The sequence below is a fragment of the Narcine bancroftii genome, chromosome 9, assembly GCF_036971445.1.
Source record: "Narcine bancroftii isolate sNarBan1 chromosome 9, sNarBan1.hap1, whole genome shotgun sequence".
In the NCBI taxonomy this organism is placed as follows: Eukaryota; Metazoa; Chordata; class Chondrichthyes; order Torpediniformes; family Narcinidae; genus Narcine; species Narcine bancroftii.
In genome coordinates, this window is record NC_091477.1 from 90,092,050 (window position 1) to 90,110,066 (window position 18,017).

The 18,017-nt window shown below is 38.4% G+C and overlaps 1 protein-coding gene across 10 annotated transcripts in view; it reads left to right on the forward strand.

Moving 5' to 3' along the window:
- The window catches only part of LOC138742429 (UDP-GalNAc:beta-1,3-N-acetylgalactosaminyltransferase 1-like), a 147,805-nt gene that overhangs the window by 32,136 nt on the left and 97,652 nt on the right, over window positions 1–18,017 (forward strand). For 9 of the 10 annotated variants that reach the window (XR_011344161.1, XM_069896796.1, XM_069896797.1 and 6 more), the window contains exon 3: window positions 2,425–2,547. Coding sequence is in view for 6 of the 10 variants with exons in the window: in XM_069896796.1 (XP_069752897.1) it covers window positions 2,425–2,547 (123 nt within the window). In the remaining 4 variants the exon portion in view is untranslated. Of the gene's footprint in view, window positions 1–2,424; window positions 2,548–11,915; window positions 12,342–18,017 lie in introns of those variants that run through there. The other variant, XM_069896790.1, reaches the window with a different exon arrangement.

An 18,017-nucleotide genomic window follows, 5' to 3' on the forward strand; every position in this document is an offset into this window, starting at 1 on the left:
AAAAGATCAGGTGGTCAGGCTTATAGTGACTATGGTTAAAAGATTGAGAGGAGATCTCAGAAACCTACACAATTCTACCAGGACTGGACATATTAAATACATGGCTACAGAACTCAGGGCCAGGAGTCTCAGTCTTAGCAGTAAGCAAGTTAGGACTGAAATGAGGAGATGTTTAACCAGCACAGTTAGCATAGCGGTTAGTGCAATGCTGTTACAGCTCCAGTGACGGGATTTCGAATCTGGCGCTGTCTGTAAGGGTTTGTACGTACTCCCCATCTTGGTGTAGGTTTTCCCTTGGGTGCTCCAGTTTCCTTCAAAATGTATGGGGTTGTAGGTTAATTGAGTGTAATTTGGCAGCACAGGCTCGTGGGCCGGAAGGGCTTGTAACTGTGCTGTATGTCTAAATTTAAGATTTAAATTTCTTCCAAGAGTGGTAAGCATGTGTAAGCATATTTCCCACAGCAAATTTGAAGCCTTATCATAAAATATATTCAAGACTGAATTAGATATTGTTAGGGCTAGAAAGATGAAGAGAAATTGGACAGAGAGTTGGAGCTTGAATTTGAATTATTTAGTCATGATTATATTAAAAGATGAAGAAGGTTCATTTAGCTGAATAGCCTTCTCCTGCTCCTATTTTTCTCTATTTTGATGTCTATCACTGGAAGAAAGTAACGTTAAATATCTAGGTGTGGAACAGGAGGTAAAGCAGACTGTGTTGCAAGTTTCAGCACTTTCTAATTATGGTTATGATGAAAAAGAGAACCAGAGTAAATGTTTCCGGTTGAAGATCTGACGTCAACTCTGTTACATGAACCACAAATGCTTTCTGGCTTGTTACATGCTTTCAGCATTTTCTGTTTTTATTCACATATTTTCAGATTCCTGGATTTAGTTGCACTGTCTTCACAAGCCAACACTGTCCTTGAGAACAGTTTGCTCATCTGGGGAATTGTGGCAACGTTTCCATTTATACGAGCCTGAATTCTCAAGAGGGAATGATAGAAAGTCTCTGAATGCAAATTGATCTCTGGAGAAGTTGTGAGAACTAGTAATGCCAACAGGAAAAATAAATAATTGTCAGACTGTTTTAAATTGTCCTTTCATGTAGTATGTTAAATGCATTTATGAATAAGTAGATTACAATTGTGGATTGAAGTCAACAAGGATGATAATGGTTGACAATTTAAAAAAAAAATGTTATCCTGTGTATTTTCAATTATATTTTATCCAAATAATGGCAATATTAAACATAGCTTTAACTCTTGAATAAATGGAATATGTCATGAAAAGTATGATGCTTAGAAACAGGTGAAGAAATTGTAACTCATTCATGATGTTTTAGCTGAGTTTTCTCCTGTGTCTGTCATCAACATAGAAACAATTGACATGAGTCTGACCATGCAGCAATTTCAAAACTGTCAAATACCTATTGACTTATCTTGACAAAATTGCATGGAGCGGAATATTTGCACACTATATCTGACCTTTATTGATATGAAGTTGGATTGAATCACACCATCTCGTAAAGCTAACGGAGATGAATTGATCCCATTTTCTTTCATAAATTGCAAGTGCATATTTTTAGTGTGATTTGTGTTATATAGCATTGCTTTGTGTACATAGTGATTATGCAGAATAGGTATTTGGATACATCAATGAAAGGAAATGTTAATTAAATTCCAGCCAAAGTGGACCTTAACCATCCAATTAATATTACCTGTTAACCACGCAAGGGACTCATGGCATCTAGTTCCAGGAAATGTCCACTCCACCTGTGGCATTAATATGAATTTCAAGTAACTGAGTTGAAATTTAAATGTCGACATATAGCACAGTAACAGGCCCTTTCAGCCACAAGTCCATGCTGCCCAATTATCCTCAATTAATCTCCAACCACGGTGCATTTTTGAACAGTGGAAGGAAACCGGAGCACCCAGGCAAAACCCATTCAGACAGGGGAGAATGTACAGACAGCATCAAATTCACTGTGTGGTGGTACACCACCAGCCTACTGCAGGGGGCAATCTCTGTACTTGCAGAAGTGTAAGGGGACAGGTCAACACCTGGCCACTGCCGATCAGTCAGCCTGAATGGTGTCAATCACCCTTTGGGATATAAGCCTGTGCCGGCCTCCCGAGGCCTCACACTGAGTTGCTGCAGCCACAGCCAGCCTGGCTCTGTGGAGGTTTTTGTGGATTAAAGTCTGTTGTTCAGTCTTTACCTTGTGTATGTCTGATTCTGTCTAACAGTGCATCACACACTGGTGCTGTAACAGTGCTGTGCCAACCGCTATGCTAACCTTGCCACCCCTTTGACAGAGTTGATTGAAAGGAACTATGGTTGAGCTTACAATCTCATGTTAAATTTTCAATTATATTCATTTAGTAATAGAAATTAAAACATTCATATTTATTTCTCCAGACTTTCACGAGATAGAAGAGGCTGGAAAAGTGCAGAGAGAAAACGCTGGTCAGGATGGGGTTCTCAGCAAGTTTTCATTTACAGTTGTTGTAAATCTTCAACAGTGGACCTCTGCTTCTCCAGGTAGGCAGCATTGAGTGAGATCTGCCACACTTTTTGATGATGTGCAGCCAAGGAGCCCAAATGAATTGTTTGATTCTGAAAGTGCCAATTAACAATTTTCTATTTTTAAAATTTAAATCTACAGCACGGTAAAAGGCCATTTTGGCCCATGAATCTGTTCCACCCAATTTACACCTAATTAACATAGTAGTCCAATAACTGACCTCTATCTTGAGAATGCAAGATTTCAGCTCTTGGATACCTTCTTGTACCTACTCCTGGAGCACAACCCAACCAATGATCACTAGGCTACCATCTCCCAAACCATTACATATCGAATTGCAGCAGGAGATCTCCCTTCCACAACCTCCAGTCTTACACTTGCTGCTTCTACCTCTTCCTCAAGAGACACAAACAGGCCCATTGTTTCTACCTGCCTTGCCCCACTGACCTTATCTTATTCTATCTTGACTCCATCCTCTCTCCCCTTGACCAATCCATTCCCACTTACATCTGGTACACTTCCCATGGTCTTCACCACTATGACAACTTCTGATTCCCTAGGCCTCATCATCTCATCTTCACCATGGATGTTCAGTCTCTGTCCATTTCCATTCCCCAATCATTTTTTTTTAAATTTTTTTATTTTTCACACAATAAACCATATTGATCAAGATACATACATTTTCATTCTTAAATATATAGTATCGTTTTCTCCCACCTCCTTCCCTCCTCCCCTCCCTCCCTCCCTCCCCTCCCCTCCAATTTATTTAAAGTTCAGAATATAAGATACATTAAACCCGTCAAACAATGTTGTCACTCAATAAAAATAAACAAGAAATTCCACTGAGTCAGTTCTTTTCATTCTCTTCTCCTTCTGTCATTTTAGGTGGTAGATGTCCACAGTAGGTTTTCTCTATTGTGTTTCATGTATGGCTCCCATATTTGTTCAAATATTGTAATGTTATTTCTTAAATTATAGGTTATTTTTTCTAATGGAATACATTTATTCATTTCTATATATCATTGTTGTATTCTCAAGTTATCTTCTAATTTCCAGGTTGACATAATACATTTTTTTGCTACAGCTAGGGCTATCATAACAAATCTTTTTTGAGGTCCATCCAACTCGAGTCCAAATTTTTTGTTTTTTTATGTTACTTAGGAGGAAGATCTCTGGGTTTTTTGGTATATTGCTTTTTGTGAATTTATTTAATATCTGGTTTAGATCTTCCCAAAATTTTGTCACTTTCTCACATGTTCAAATTGCATGAATTGTTGTTCCCATTTCCTTTTTACAGCGAAAACATCTATCAGATACTGTTGGGTCCCATTTATTTAACTTTTGAGGTGTAATGTATAGCCTGTGTATCCAATTATATTGTATCATACGTAACCTCGTGTTTATTGTATTTCTCATAGTTCCTGAGCATAACTTCTCCCATGTTTCATTCTTTATCTTTATGTTTAGATCTTGTTCCCATTTTTGTTTAGTTTTACCATTTGTTTCCTCATTCTCCTTTTCTTGTAGTTTAATATACATGTTTGTTACAAATTTTTTGATTATCATTGTATCTGTAATCAAATATTCAAAATTACTTCCCTCTGGTAACCTCAGACTGCCTCCCAATTTGTCCTTCAAGTAGGATTTCAGTTGGTAGTATGCCAACACTGTATCGTGAGTTATATTATATTTATCCTTCATTTGTTCAAAGGATAATAATTTATTTCCCGAAAAACAATTTTCTATTCTTTTGATTTCTTTTTTCTCCCATTCTCGAAAGGAAAGGTTATCTATTGTAAAAGGGATTAGCTGATTTTGCATCAGTATTAGTTTTGGTAGTTGGTAATTTGTTTTATTCCTTTTTACATGAATCTTCTTCCAAATGTTGAGCAGATGATGCAATACTGGAGAATTCCTACGTTGTACTAATTTTTCATCCCATTTATATAATATATGTTCAGGTATCTTCTCCCCTATTTTATCTAGTTCTAATCTAGTCCAATCTGGCTTTTCCCTTGTTTGATAAAAATCTGATAGGTATCTTAATTGTGCGGCTCTATAATAATTTTTAAAGTTTGGTAGTTGTAAGCCTCCTTGTTTATACCATTCTGTTAATTTATCTAGTGCTATCCTCGGTTTCCCCCCCCCCTTTCCATAAAAATTTCCTTATTATTTTCTTTAACTCCTTGAAGAATTTCTCTGTTAAGCGTATTGGTAATGTCTGAAATAGGTATTGTATCCTTGGGAAAATGTTCATTTTAATACAGTTTATCCTTCCTATCAGTGTTAGTGGTAAGTCTTTCCAATGCTCTAAGTCGTCTTGTAATTTTTTCATTAGTGGATAATAATTGAGTTTATATAGATGGCTGAGGTTTTTATTTATTTGTATACCTAGGTATCGCATTGCTTGCGTTTGCCATCTGAATGGTGATTCTTTCTTAAATTTTGAAAAATCCGCATTATTCATTGGCATTGCTTCACTTTTATTTGCGTTACCCCGACACTTCTCCATATTCCTTCAATTTCCTATGTAATTCTTTTATTGATATTTCAGGTTCTGCTAAGTATACTATAACGTCATCTGCAAATAGACTGATTTTATATTCTTTGTCTTTTATTTTATTTTCTGTTCTTATCAGTTCTGTTAGTGGTTCTATAGCTAACGCAAACAATAAGGGAGATAGTGGGCATCCCTGCCTTGTTGATCTGCTTAAGTTAAATTGTTTTGATATATATCCATTTACTGTCACTTTTGCCAATAGCCCCTTATATAATGCTTTAATCCAATTAATATATTTCTCTGGTAAGCTGAATTTTTGTAGTACTTTGAATAAATAATTCCATTCTACTCTGTCAAAGGCCTTCTCTGCGTCTAAAGCAACCGCTACTGTTGGAGCTTTATTTCCTTCTACTGCGTGAATTAAGTTAATAAATTTACAGATATTGTCTGTTGTTCGTCTTTTTTTAATAAATCCAGTTTGGTCTAGATTTACTATTTTTGGTACATAGTCGGCTAATCTGTTTGCTAATAGTTTAGCTATTATCTTATAATCTGTGTAAAGTAAAGATATTGGTCTATATGATGCTGGTGTGAGTGGATCTTTCCCTGTCTTTGGTATTACTGTAATTATTGCTGTTTTGCATGAATCTGGTAAGCTTTGTGTTTTATCAATCTGGTTGATTACTTCCAGAAGGGGAGGAATTAATAAATCTTTAAATGTTTTATAGAATTCTATTGGTGTTTTATTATTCGGTAGTTTTTTTTATTATCTCCTGTATTTCTTCTATTTCAAATGGTTCTGTTAATTTATTTTGTTCCTCTGTTTGTAATTTCGGTAGTTCAATTTTAGTTAAGAATTCATCTATTTTGTCTTCTTTCCCTTCGTTTTCAGTTTGATATAATTATTCATAGAATTCTCTGAAGTTTTCATTAATCTCCGTTGGATTATATGTGATTTGCTTGTCTTTTTTCCTTAATGCTAATACCATTCTCTTAGTTTGTTCTGTCTTAAGCTGCCACGCTAGAATTTTGTGCATTTTTTCTCCTAGTTCATAATATTTCTGTTTTGTTTTCATTATGTTCTTCTCCACCTTATATGTTTGTAGTGTTTCATATTTTATTGTTTTATCTGCCAATTCTCTTCTTTTAGTTGTGTCTTCCTTCATTGCTAATTATTTTTTCTATATTTGCTATTTCCCTTTCCAACTGCTCTGTTTCCTGATTGTAGTCCTTCTTCATCTTAGTTACATAACTTATTATTTGCCCTCTGATGAACGCTTTCATTGCGTCCCATAGTATAAACTTATCTTTCACTGATTCCGTATTTATTTCAAAGTACATTTTAATTTGTCATTCAATGAATTCTCTAAAATCCTGCCTTTTAAGTAGCATGGAGTTTAATCTCCATCTATACATTCTTGGTGGGATGTCCTCTAACTCTATTGTCAATAACAGGGGTGAGTGGTCCGATAATAGTCTAGCTTTATATTCCGTTTTCCTAACTCTCTCTTGCATGCGAGCTGATAACAGGAATAGGTCTATTCTTGAGTATGTTTTATGTCTACCCGAATAATATGAATATTCCTTTTCCTTTGGGTGTTGTTTCCTCCATATATCCAAAAGTTGCATATCTTGCATCGATTTAATTATAAATGTGGTTACTTTGTTCTTTCTGTTAATTTTTTCCCCAGTTTTATCCATGTTTGAATCCAAATTAAGGTTGAAATCCCCTCCTATTAGTATGTTCCCTTGCGTGACTGCTATCTTCAAAAAGATATCTTGCATAAATTTTTGATCTTCTTCGTTAGGTGAATATTCATTGAGTAGATTCCAAAACTCTGAATATATCTGACATTTTATCATTACATATCTCCCTGCTGGATCTATTATTTCCTCTTCTATTTTAATTGGTACATTTTTACTGATTAATATAGCTACTCCTCTAGCTTTTGAATTATATGATGCTGCTGTTACATGTCCTATCCAATCTCTCTTTAATTTCTTGTGCTCCACTTCAGTTAAGTGTGTTTCTTGTACAAATGCTATATCAATTTTTTCTTTTTTCAGTAAAGTTAGAAGTTTCTTCCTTTTGATTTGGTTATGTATTCCATTAATATTTAAAGTCATATAGTTCAACATAGCCATTTCATACTTTGTTTATCTTTCCTTTCCGTTTCCTCATCATCACCTTTCCTTCTTATCCATTTCTGCTTTCTTTTTTTGAACACTTTATAAGACAAAATTTCTAAAACATAAACCATTTCCCTTATTCTCCTATCTAAAATTTCTTTAACCCCACTATCCCCTCCCCTTCCTGAGTTGCCCTTTATCCCTTGTCGGGCAACCACATCTCCCCTCTCCATTTGGATTTGCGAATTCGCTCGCAAACGTCAACTAATTTCGCAGTGACCGTAACTCTTCCCCACCCAACACCCCCCAGAAAAGATTTTAATTTTCATATACAACAAAGGTCACTCTCTTAATTAGAACTCTCTTCTTAGTTCTTACCTATATTCTATTTTTTTATATATATATACATACACACATACACATACATATATATATATATATATATACCTACATATAGTTTGTGGTCATTTTTGTTCTCGTTACATATCTTCCTCTCTCTGTCTGTTTTGTAGTTGTTCTGCAAATTTTCATGCTTCCTCCGGATCCAAGAATAGTCTGTTTTGCTGCCTTGGAATAACTATTTTAAGTACCGCTGGATACTTTAGCATAAATTTATATCCTTTTTTCCATAGGATCGTTTTTGCTGCATTAAACTCCTTCCTCTTCTTCAGGAGTTCAAAACTTATATCTGGATAGAAAAAAAATTTTTGACCTTTGTATTCCAGTGGTTTTTTGTCTTCTCTTATTTTCCTCATTGCTTTCTCCAATATATTTTCTCTTGTTGTATATTTTAAGAATTTTACTAGAATGGATCTTGGTTTTTGTTGTGATTGAGGTTTAGGGGCTAATGTTCTGTGTGCCCTTTCTATTTCCATTTTTTCCTCTAATTCTGGTCTTCCTAGGACCCTGGGGATCCATTCTTTTATAAATTCTCTCATATTCTTGCCTTCTTCATCTTCCTTAAAGCCCACTATCTTTATATTGTTTCTTCTATTATAATTTTCCATTATATCTATCTTCTGAGCTAACAGCTCTTGTGTCTCTTTAACTTTTTTATCAGATTCTTCTAATTTCTTTTTTAAGTCATCTACTTCCATTTCTATGGCTGTTTCTCGTTCTTCCACCTTGTCCACTCTTTTTCCTATATCTGACATGATCATCTCTAATCTATTCATTTTTTCTTCTGTACTTTTTACTCTTCTTTTTATTTCACTGAATTCTTGTGAGTGCCATTCTTTTACTGATTCCATATATTCTTAAAAAAATATATATCCATGTACTTGCCCTTCCCTTCATCTTCAACTTCCTCTTCTTCTTCTGAGTCCACTCCAGGATCTGTGTCCTTTACCTCTGTCTCTTCTGGTTTTCTTGTTGGTTTGTTTGTTTTATTTTGTTGGGTATTTTTGGTCTTCTTATTTTTACTAGAAGTGTCTTGATGCTGGTCTTCTTCCTCTGGGTTGGTCATCTGTTGTTTCTTTGATTTATTTTTACTCTCTTCTTTCTTGTTCTTGTTATTTTCTATGTTTTCCTCTTGCTGCTTTGTTGTGGTTGTCAATTTCAGCTGTGGAGATCGAATCCTCAGCTGGTCCCACCTCCCGTCAGTGTTATTTTTGTCTTGCGCGGTTGCGCACTTTTGTTTGGCTCCATGAGCCACTTTTGTAGTCCCGAGTTCGGGGCTTCAACTGACCTTAGGGAGCGAGCTTCTCTCTCCGCGGCGGGCATCCTCGGACAGGTAAGGCTTTCACCTTCTTCTTCCGACGTCTTTTCTTCTTCTCTTCTTCCCGTTGCTTTTGGCTTTTCTTTCTTCGCTGCCATTTTCTCCACACCTTTACTTTCACTTTATTTTGGTTTTTGTGTTTGTGCCTTTGTTTTTTCACTGTCTTTTTTTTATAACCACTGGAGAGGGCTGGAGTTCCCCAACCGACCACTACTCCATCACGTGACTCCCCCTCCATTCCCCAATCATGAAGGTCTCAAAGCCCAATGCTTCTTCCTGGAAGAAAGTTCTGTCCATTTTCCCTCACCAAAACTCTCATTCATCTCGCAGAACTTGTTCTCACCTTTAACTTCAATTTTGATGTCTCTCATTCCTTTCAAATCATTGTGTAGCCATTTGCCTTTGCATGGGTCCCAGCTATGCCTGCTTCTTTGTTGCCCACATGGAACTCTCTTTGTTCCAAATCTCTCCCAGCATCACCTCTCAACACTTCATCTGCTACATTGATGGCTTGATTGGAACTGCTTCCTCCATCCATGCAGAACTTGTCAAGTTTTTCAACTTTGCTTCTGACCTTCACCACACTCTGAAATTTACTTGGACCATTTCTGACACTTTTATGTACCTGCTCATCTGATAAGTTTCCATTGATTGTGGACAATCAAGAAAACAAATGAAAATGCCTCATATAAATGCATCATTGATGTACTTTCAATTAAATTTCAGTTACATTGGTGCCTAATTTGCCTTAACGCTAAATTAAAATTACAGTTATTTACATTAAGTGTAGTTTTGCTCAATGGTAAAATCTTTGTGTTTGCAACAGACATTTTAGGGGAGTTATACGCGTATTCTAAATGCACAAAACATGGAGGAAGGGACATTTGTATGGTCAGAACTGTTTTGCTGGAAACCACCTAGTGTAAAAATTGTTCATTACACTTTTGAAACGAACAGGCAAACCTCAATCATTATTACCAAGACAAGATTATCTAGCCAAAATATCATTGTGTTTGAGAGATCTTGCAATTGACATTCATTGTTTGATAAAACCATAGGGCCTCTTCTTCCAAAGTTAATTTCAATGGGTGTACTATACAATGGAATATCATCAAGATCTGAAATGTAATTATTCTGAATTACAGTACAGCACAAAATAGCATTCAGAACCAATGCTCTAACTAATCAATTGTCAAATTAATTTGGTAACTATTCAAGGTTACCATGTTCACAAAATTGAACTTAACCCAGCAGAAATCCTAAAGAGATAAAATATTGGAGTCAAGGAAGGTATATTCACAAAAATGTCATCCTGACCTTGTATCATTGGAAAGATATGGATTGGACTAAGAATGGTGATACATTGACTATAACATTCCTGGACCCAACATATTAATATCATCTTGAAGAAAGCACATCAGCATCTGTACTTCCTCAGGAATTTGTGGAGATTCAGTATGATATGAGAAACCTTGGCAAACTTCTACAGATGAGTAGTGGAAAGTGTGCTGACTGGCTGTTGTGTTTGGGAAAGTGTCAGGTTCAGTGGGTTCACAGAGAGACGAGTCTGGACCCAATCAAAGATAACTTTATTGAACACATGGGAGACAAATGGGAAGATGTTAAATAATACTTAATGACTTTACTACTACACAACTACATAGACATTCACATCAGACCAATGTTGGACTTCAATACCAGTTGCATGCTCCAGCAAGTGGACACACTTCACAGACAGGGACTTTTAAATGCACTCCCAATTCCCTGTGCTCTTCAAGCACAGATCTAATGCACAACTTAAGTATAGTGCACACTTTACCATGACTCCTCCAGTGATGTCCCCTTGGATCAAGGGGCAGAGAGTCAAGTCATTTTATTATTCTCATCAAGTCAAGTTTATTGTCATCTGATTGTACAAATACACCTCGACGAAACAGCGTTGTTTAGTCCTCGGTGCAAAAACATGCAGACACACAACCAGAGATAACACCCATACAGACAAATAATACATGCAGGACTAGTATTTTATCTATAAAAATAGATAAATAAATGAATAAATATTGTTTTGTACAAATGAGAGTCTCTGTTAGTGTGAGCAGTTCTTTTGGTCATTTAGCATTCTCACTGCCTTTGGGAAGAAGCTGTTCCTCAGCCTGGTGGTGTGGTGTGGTCTCTGATATTCCCATATCTCCTCCCCAACAGGATGCTCTGTGCAGGATAGAAGGAGTCCTCAATGATTTTGCATGCCCTTTGCAGACAATGATGCCGGTACATCACTTTAATGTGGGGGGGGGGGGGGGGGAAGACTCCAATGATCCTCTCTGCCACTCTTATGATTGTGTGGATTGACCTCTGATCCATTTCTCTGCAGCAACCAGACCACAACATGATACAGCAGGACAAGACACTCTCAATAGAGATCCTATGGAAGGTTGTTTTAACAGTGGCTGATAGCCTTGGCCCGCTTCACTCTTCTCAGAAAGTGCAGTGACTGTTGAGCCTTCTTGACAGTGAGGAGATGTTAAGTGTTCACAATAGGTCACTCTTGAAGTGAACTCCAAGGAACTTGGTGCTCTCCCCTCTCTCTACTACGGTGTGGGGGGGGGGGGGGGGGGCTGAGCGGGGCAGCTGGCAGCACTGAGAGGGTGAGGGAGGTGGCGGCGGCACTCAGCAGGTGGGGGCTGGCAGCAGTGCTGAGCAGGGGGGGGTTTGGCAGCAGTGTTGAGTGAGGAGGGGGTTCTGACCGCAGTGCATTAGAAGGTTCAAAAAGTAAATTAGTATTGAGTTTTTGTTGTTATAACTACAGGGATTTTTTTTAAATAAAAGATTGTACATTTCTGCTGAAACACTGCACAAGAATTTTCTAGACAGTCACCTTGGTGTCACCCCCTCTGAAAGTGTAACCGGGTGCGGTCCCACCCCACCCCCCACCCAGTGACCCCAGAGCATCAACTCCGTGTCTCCTGTCACGGAGTTATTTCCAGTTTTCGTTGCCCCCCGCCCGATATTTTCAGCTTCTGGGTGGAATCCACTTCCGCTGAACAAAAATAGCAGTCGACATGTCATGATTTAAAAAGAAACGCCAGTGGCCGCAGTGCCTCCGTTTCGCCCCCACCAAGAGGTTGAGCCATTGGAGGGGAACTTGCCGAGGTCACCCTCCCCTCGCCTTCTCAAGCGGTATTTTCTTCTCCATAAGAATCCGGTGGTGACGCCCGCTGGTGCGATCCCCGGACGGGCAGCGTTCTTGGAATGGGAAGGGAAGGTCTGGCTGAGCTGCGGTCAGATCAAATATCGCAACGTTCCCTCCCTCCTTCCCGGTTGAGGCGACTATAACGGGACACTTTTTTTTTGCTCCGATCTCTCTGAAAGGTTGAACCCCGTCTGCAGGGTTCCTTCCCACTCGACTGAGCGAGGCCTGATCAGGATGCCCAGGTCGGGTCCCATTCCAGCTTCCACCTCTTCATGTATGTACTCACTTACAAGTTTTACAACCTCACTTCTGCATGAATGTTGATTTTTATTTTTGTGGGGGTTAGTCGTTGGTGGGAAGTTTTTTGGATGGGTCACATTTCCGCATCGTTGACCGTACTTGCGTGGTTGGTCTGAGTTCAGTTTCTTTCTCCTAACACGGATATGTCTGTAGATTCAGAAAAATGCGTCTTCACCATTATTGGGATTTTAAATTCGGAAACACTGACATTTCCTTGAAAAGAATGAATTAAAGTAGCCGATTTAGAAAGAGCAGTAGATCAAGAAGCGGAACGATCTAATCCCGGCATCTAATCAACAGTTAAAATCACCTCTCAGAATCAAAGAACACTGATTTTAAATCAGATAGGGGGGGGGGGGAGATGATCAAAAAATGCAGGTTCATCTGTGTTTGGTGCATAAACAAATTGGCCAATACAATTTGCCTGTGAGAATAATAAATCGACCCTGTTTATCTAAAATACTGTTGTGTTTTTCAAAGGTTTTGATTCTTTTCTTTGGCTTGGCTTTGCGGATGAAGATTAATGGAGGGGTAATGTCCACGTCTGCTGCAGGCTCGTTGGTGACTGACAAGTCCGATTTGCAGCAGTTGCAAGGGAAAATTGGTGGGTTGGGGTTGGGTGTTGGGTTTTTCCTCCTTTGTCTTTTGTCAGTGAGGTGGGCTCTGCGGTCTTCTTCAAAGGAGGTTGCTGCCCGCCGAACTGTGAGGCGCCAAGATGCACGGTTTGAGGCGAGATCAGCCCACTGGCGGTGGTCAATGCGGCAGGCACCAAGAGATTTCTTTAGGCAGTCCTTGTACCTCTTCTTGGGTGCACCTCTGTCTCGGTGGCCAGTGGAGAGCTCACCATAGAACATGATCTTGGGAAGGCGATGGTCCTCCATTCTGGAGATGTGATCTACTCAGTGTAGTTTTTGATTAATTAGAATAAAAACCCCTCTAACCTTAGCCTCCTACAGGAATGAAAAGTTTGTCCTTTCCATCGACACATTAACCTACCTTTATCAGAACTTTTTACGTGCATCTTCCGAAAAAGAATTATATCTCCCTTTAAATTCTTAATATGAGCCATAACTCTGCATATTTTTAAATATATTTATAATATTTCAAGATATAATATTAATTGAAAAAATCATTAATTTAGGCAATCAATAAACCATTGGATGATATGGCGTTTCCCTCAACCAGCAATCTGAAGGTCTCCACCCCAATCCAACTTGCATTCACCAAAAAGATGCAAGTAATCTTGCTACTCCTACTAAAAATAAACAAAATCCCCCCTTCATCCACCCCAAAATGAAAATCAAGAACCGAGGTTGTGACCTCCTCTGGAAAAAAAATTACCTAAAACACTTCACAGATATTCTATTCATTCCAGATTTATCCAAAATTAATAATAACTTTCCACATTAACAATTATTTGTATATATAAAAATTAAGCAAACACATTAATTCCAACCTTTCCCAACTTGAATTTTAAATAGCTACTTTCATAATCACCTACTATAACATTTATTGTAATATTTGATATATAGATGTAAAATGTTGTGTATGCACTCACATAATTAAGACTCAGAGATGTGATGCTTTCTCATCTTTTACTTCTATTTGACTAAAATGACACACAGGGTTATATATATATTTTTATATTTACATGGAAGGGTGACATCATGAAGTGGGTGTCATGATGTCCAGCAGAGGGCAGGCTTATACCCAACACTCTTTCCCTCCCACCCATGCAGTAAATGCTGACTGGGCCCCTTCGAATTAATAAGATTACATCAGACCCAGGACTGCAGGTGAGAATTAAAATACATCTCATGAGTAATTATAATTATAAAAGGGGAAAGTATTTAATAATAACCCTCTCTCTTAGCTCGAAGCTGATCACCTCCATGCATGCGCATTGGAGATCCTCCACTACGCATGCGCAAATCCAAGAGTGTCTCTTGCTGTCTAAACAGCATACAGACAAAAAAAGTCTCTCTAATTTAATCCATATTGATAGTAGTTTGTTCAAGGTTTAAAGGTTATAATTAACTCGCTTGAAATTAATGATAATTCAAAGTAATTTAAAAAATACTCACATCTTGATTGAATTATGCGTGACATTATAACGGTGCACATGCACTGTAAATGTCCCTTTGTTCTCAGGCATGCTGAGATCCTGTAAGTTCAGGCTAGGAAACCCCTACATTGAAAATAACCATGCATGCCATCTTTTCCACTGATAAGATCAAGTAGACAGGGGTGCCCGCTATCTCCAGCTCTGTTTATACTAGCCATGGAGCCATTAGCCGAGGCCATCTGCCAGGATCCAGACATTAAAGGCTTCAGGACAGGCCAGGAAGAGCATAAAATTAATTTATTTGCCGATGACGTTCTGATATATCTGACAGACCCCGGCAAACTCGTTGCCTGAGCTGCATTCCGCTCTGGAGGACTATGGAGAGATTTCTGGGTATAAGATCAATTGGGATAAATGCAAAATCATGCCACTTACAAAGGAGGATTACTGACAATATCAAGAAAATAGTCAAGTAAAGTGGGTGCAAAATGGGATCAAATATCTAGGTGTTAGAATAGATAATAACTTGAATAATTTATACAAGTTAAATTACCCCCGCCCCCCCCCCCCCCAACCTTGGTTGTGAAAATTGAGGAAGATCTAAATAGATGGATGTCCCTGCCCATTACATTAGTGGGCAGGGTTAATAGTATAAAGATGAATATGTTGCCAAGACTCCAGTATCTCTTTCAGCACTGCCTGCACCACTGCCCCAGGGATTCTTCAAAAATGTACTTGCGGTAGTGAGAAGATTCCTATGGAATGGAAAGGTAGCCAGGGTCTCTTTGGAAAAATTGACCTGAGATTATAGTCTGGGCAGATTGCAAATGCCAGACTTTAAAAAAAAACCACACTTTTGGGCAGCCCAGTCAAGATACATCGCCTCTCTCTTCGAGGGGGAAGGTGTACCATACTTGTTACAAATCGACCTGCAAATGGTAGGCGAGCAGTGAGCAGAGGACTTTATTTATAAATGGGACACTAAATTGCTGTCAGAAAGGCAGCTCCATATTAAAACAAACAATTCTCATTTGGAATAAAATTAAACAATATGTAGGAACCAAAGTGAAGCTGTCTCTTAAAAACACCCCTGACTCCAAATAGACTAATGCCATTGATGGTGGGTAACAAGATCCTAGCCAACTAGTGTCATAATGGCATCAGGTGTGTAGAGGACTTTTATGAGAAGGGGCGGCTGTGACAGATTATGTTGTGTTTGTATTGTATATAGATATGTTTTGGGGAGATAAATTGGGGCAGGTTTTTTAGTGTAGGTTACATACAAATACTTTAAAACTGATTTTATTTAAAATACTGGAGCTCTGCTCATGCTAGACATGCTGGCTCCAGAGCCTTTGCAAAAGCTTTGGAGAGTGCCCAAGAGACTTCACTAATTTTACAAAAAGGCAACAAATGAAAGAACTTGTCAGAGCCACAGACTGTCTGGAGTGGAACTTGGTGTTCCAGGAGGATCATGTGGTTTTTCAAGCAGAGAGAGTCAAACAGGTTTTCTCTCTAAGAGAGAGAGACACACACACAGATTAGTTCTGCAATTTTACAGTCAGCAGCAGCAGCTGGGACTGGAACAGGACAAGCTGGCAAGCTTGTGGAAAACCCCATTTGGAAGATGAGTTTTTTAGTGCTTAGTTCAGCCTGGTCAAAGCCCTTGTGGTTCATGCAAGAGGAGAGGACTGGCTATCTAATGTTTCACTTGAAATAAGAGAAACAAAAAGGAACTCTGTGGTGACCTGAAAGAAAGAGATTATCATCTGGAGAACCCTGAGGGGGCAAGTTTCTTTGGCAAGAAACTGAAGTGGCTGATTAAAAAGGAATCAGTTGTGGGTGTCCAGCGATCAACAAATCTCTCTCTGAAAACCTCAAGAATCTTCCTGAGCGGTAACCATTTACCTTTCAAGCACCAAAGTCTGGTGAACTTTATAAATGTTAAATTCTGTGCACAGTATAAGAATTGCCTGCAATCAGTGAAGTTGGAGGAATGAGAAGTGAGTTTGGTCTGTGAATCAAAGAACTTTTCTGAACTTACACATACATTACATACACCTGCGCTTAGAATTAGAAAGGGGTTAAGTTAGGTTAGTTAAGTCAATAGTGATAAGTTAAAGTGTGATTCTGTTTTCATGTTTAAAGATAATTAAAAGCAACTTTTGGTTAAGTAACCATTTGTGTTGGTGAATATCTATTGCTGCTGAATTTTGGGGTCCTCTGGGCTCATAACACAGCTAATGTCATTTGAGCATTTTAAGAATAAGTACAATTTATCAAATAAGACGTTGCAGTGCTACCTTCTAATAAGATCTTTTCTATAGGATAGTTTAGGTCCAACTATGGTCCTACCAGTGTGCAGTGACATAGAGGCCATGATTTGAAGGGGATTCATTTCGGCAATGTATTTCTTGCTCCAAACGTAAGGCCCTAAATCAGGCCTGGATAAGTTGAGGGTGAGGTGGAAGTTGGACTTGGGAATAACGATTGAAGAGTGTTGCTGGTCAAACCTGTGTCGGGCCAGCACGACTGCAGTCATCAATGTGCGTTACAGGCTGATAAAATACAAATTCCTACACCAGCTGTACCTGACACCGCAAAAATTGAATAGATCTAAACCTCAATTATCAGACCAATGTTTCAGATGCGGCATCACGACAGGGACTTTTGTGCACATGTGCCAAGGTGAGACCCTTTTGGATGGAACTGGGCCAAGCCCTGGAAAAAACAAATTATAGGTAAAGAATTCCCACAAGAGGTGTTCCTGTTGGGAAACATAATTGATGTATGGCTAACAATGAAGTTGTCCAAATTTCAAATTCAATTTGTTATGATCGCATTGGCCAGGAAGTGCATTGCAGTTGCCTGGAAGCCTAACTCCTACCTGAGCATTGAATGCTGGAACACAGAAATGCAGAGCTGTTCCCCTGGATAAAATTATCTACAACCTAAGGTATCTTTCTGAAGGTCTGGCAGCCCTACTTAAACTACATAGGGGCGCAACAGTAGTGTGGACTCCGGTATCTCTTTCAGCACTGCCTACGCCACTGCCCCAGGGACTCTTTAAAAATTTACTTACGGGAGTGAAGAGATTCCTAAGGAATGGAAAAATTGACCTGAGATTATAGTCTGGGCACATTGCAAATGCCAGGCTTTTTTGAAAAAAAGAACTACCGGGCAGCCCAGTCAAGATAACTCTTCTTTTTTTTATTTTTTATTTTTCACACCATAAACCACACTGTCCATGATACACACATTTTCCTTTTCAAATATATACAGTGTCATTTTCTCCCCCCCTCCCTCCTCCCATCCCACCCTCCCTACCTCCCCCCCATCCATTTAAAGTACAAAATCTAAGATACATTAAACCAGTCAAACAATGTTGTCATTCAATAAAAATAAACAAGAAATTCCACTGAGTCAATTCTTTTCATTTCCTTCTCCTTTCATTAATTTAGGTGGTAAATGTCCCCGGTAGGTTTTCTCTATTGTGTTTCATGTATGGCTCCCATATTTGTTCAAATATTTCAATATTATTTCTTAAACTATATGTTATTTTTTCTAATGGAATACATTTATTCA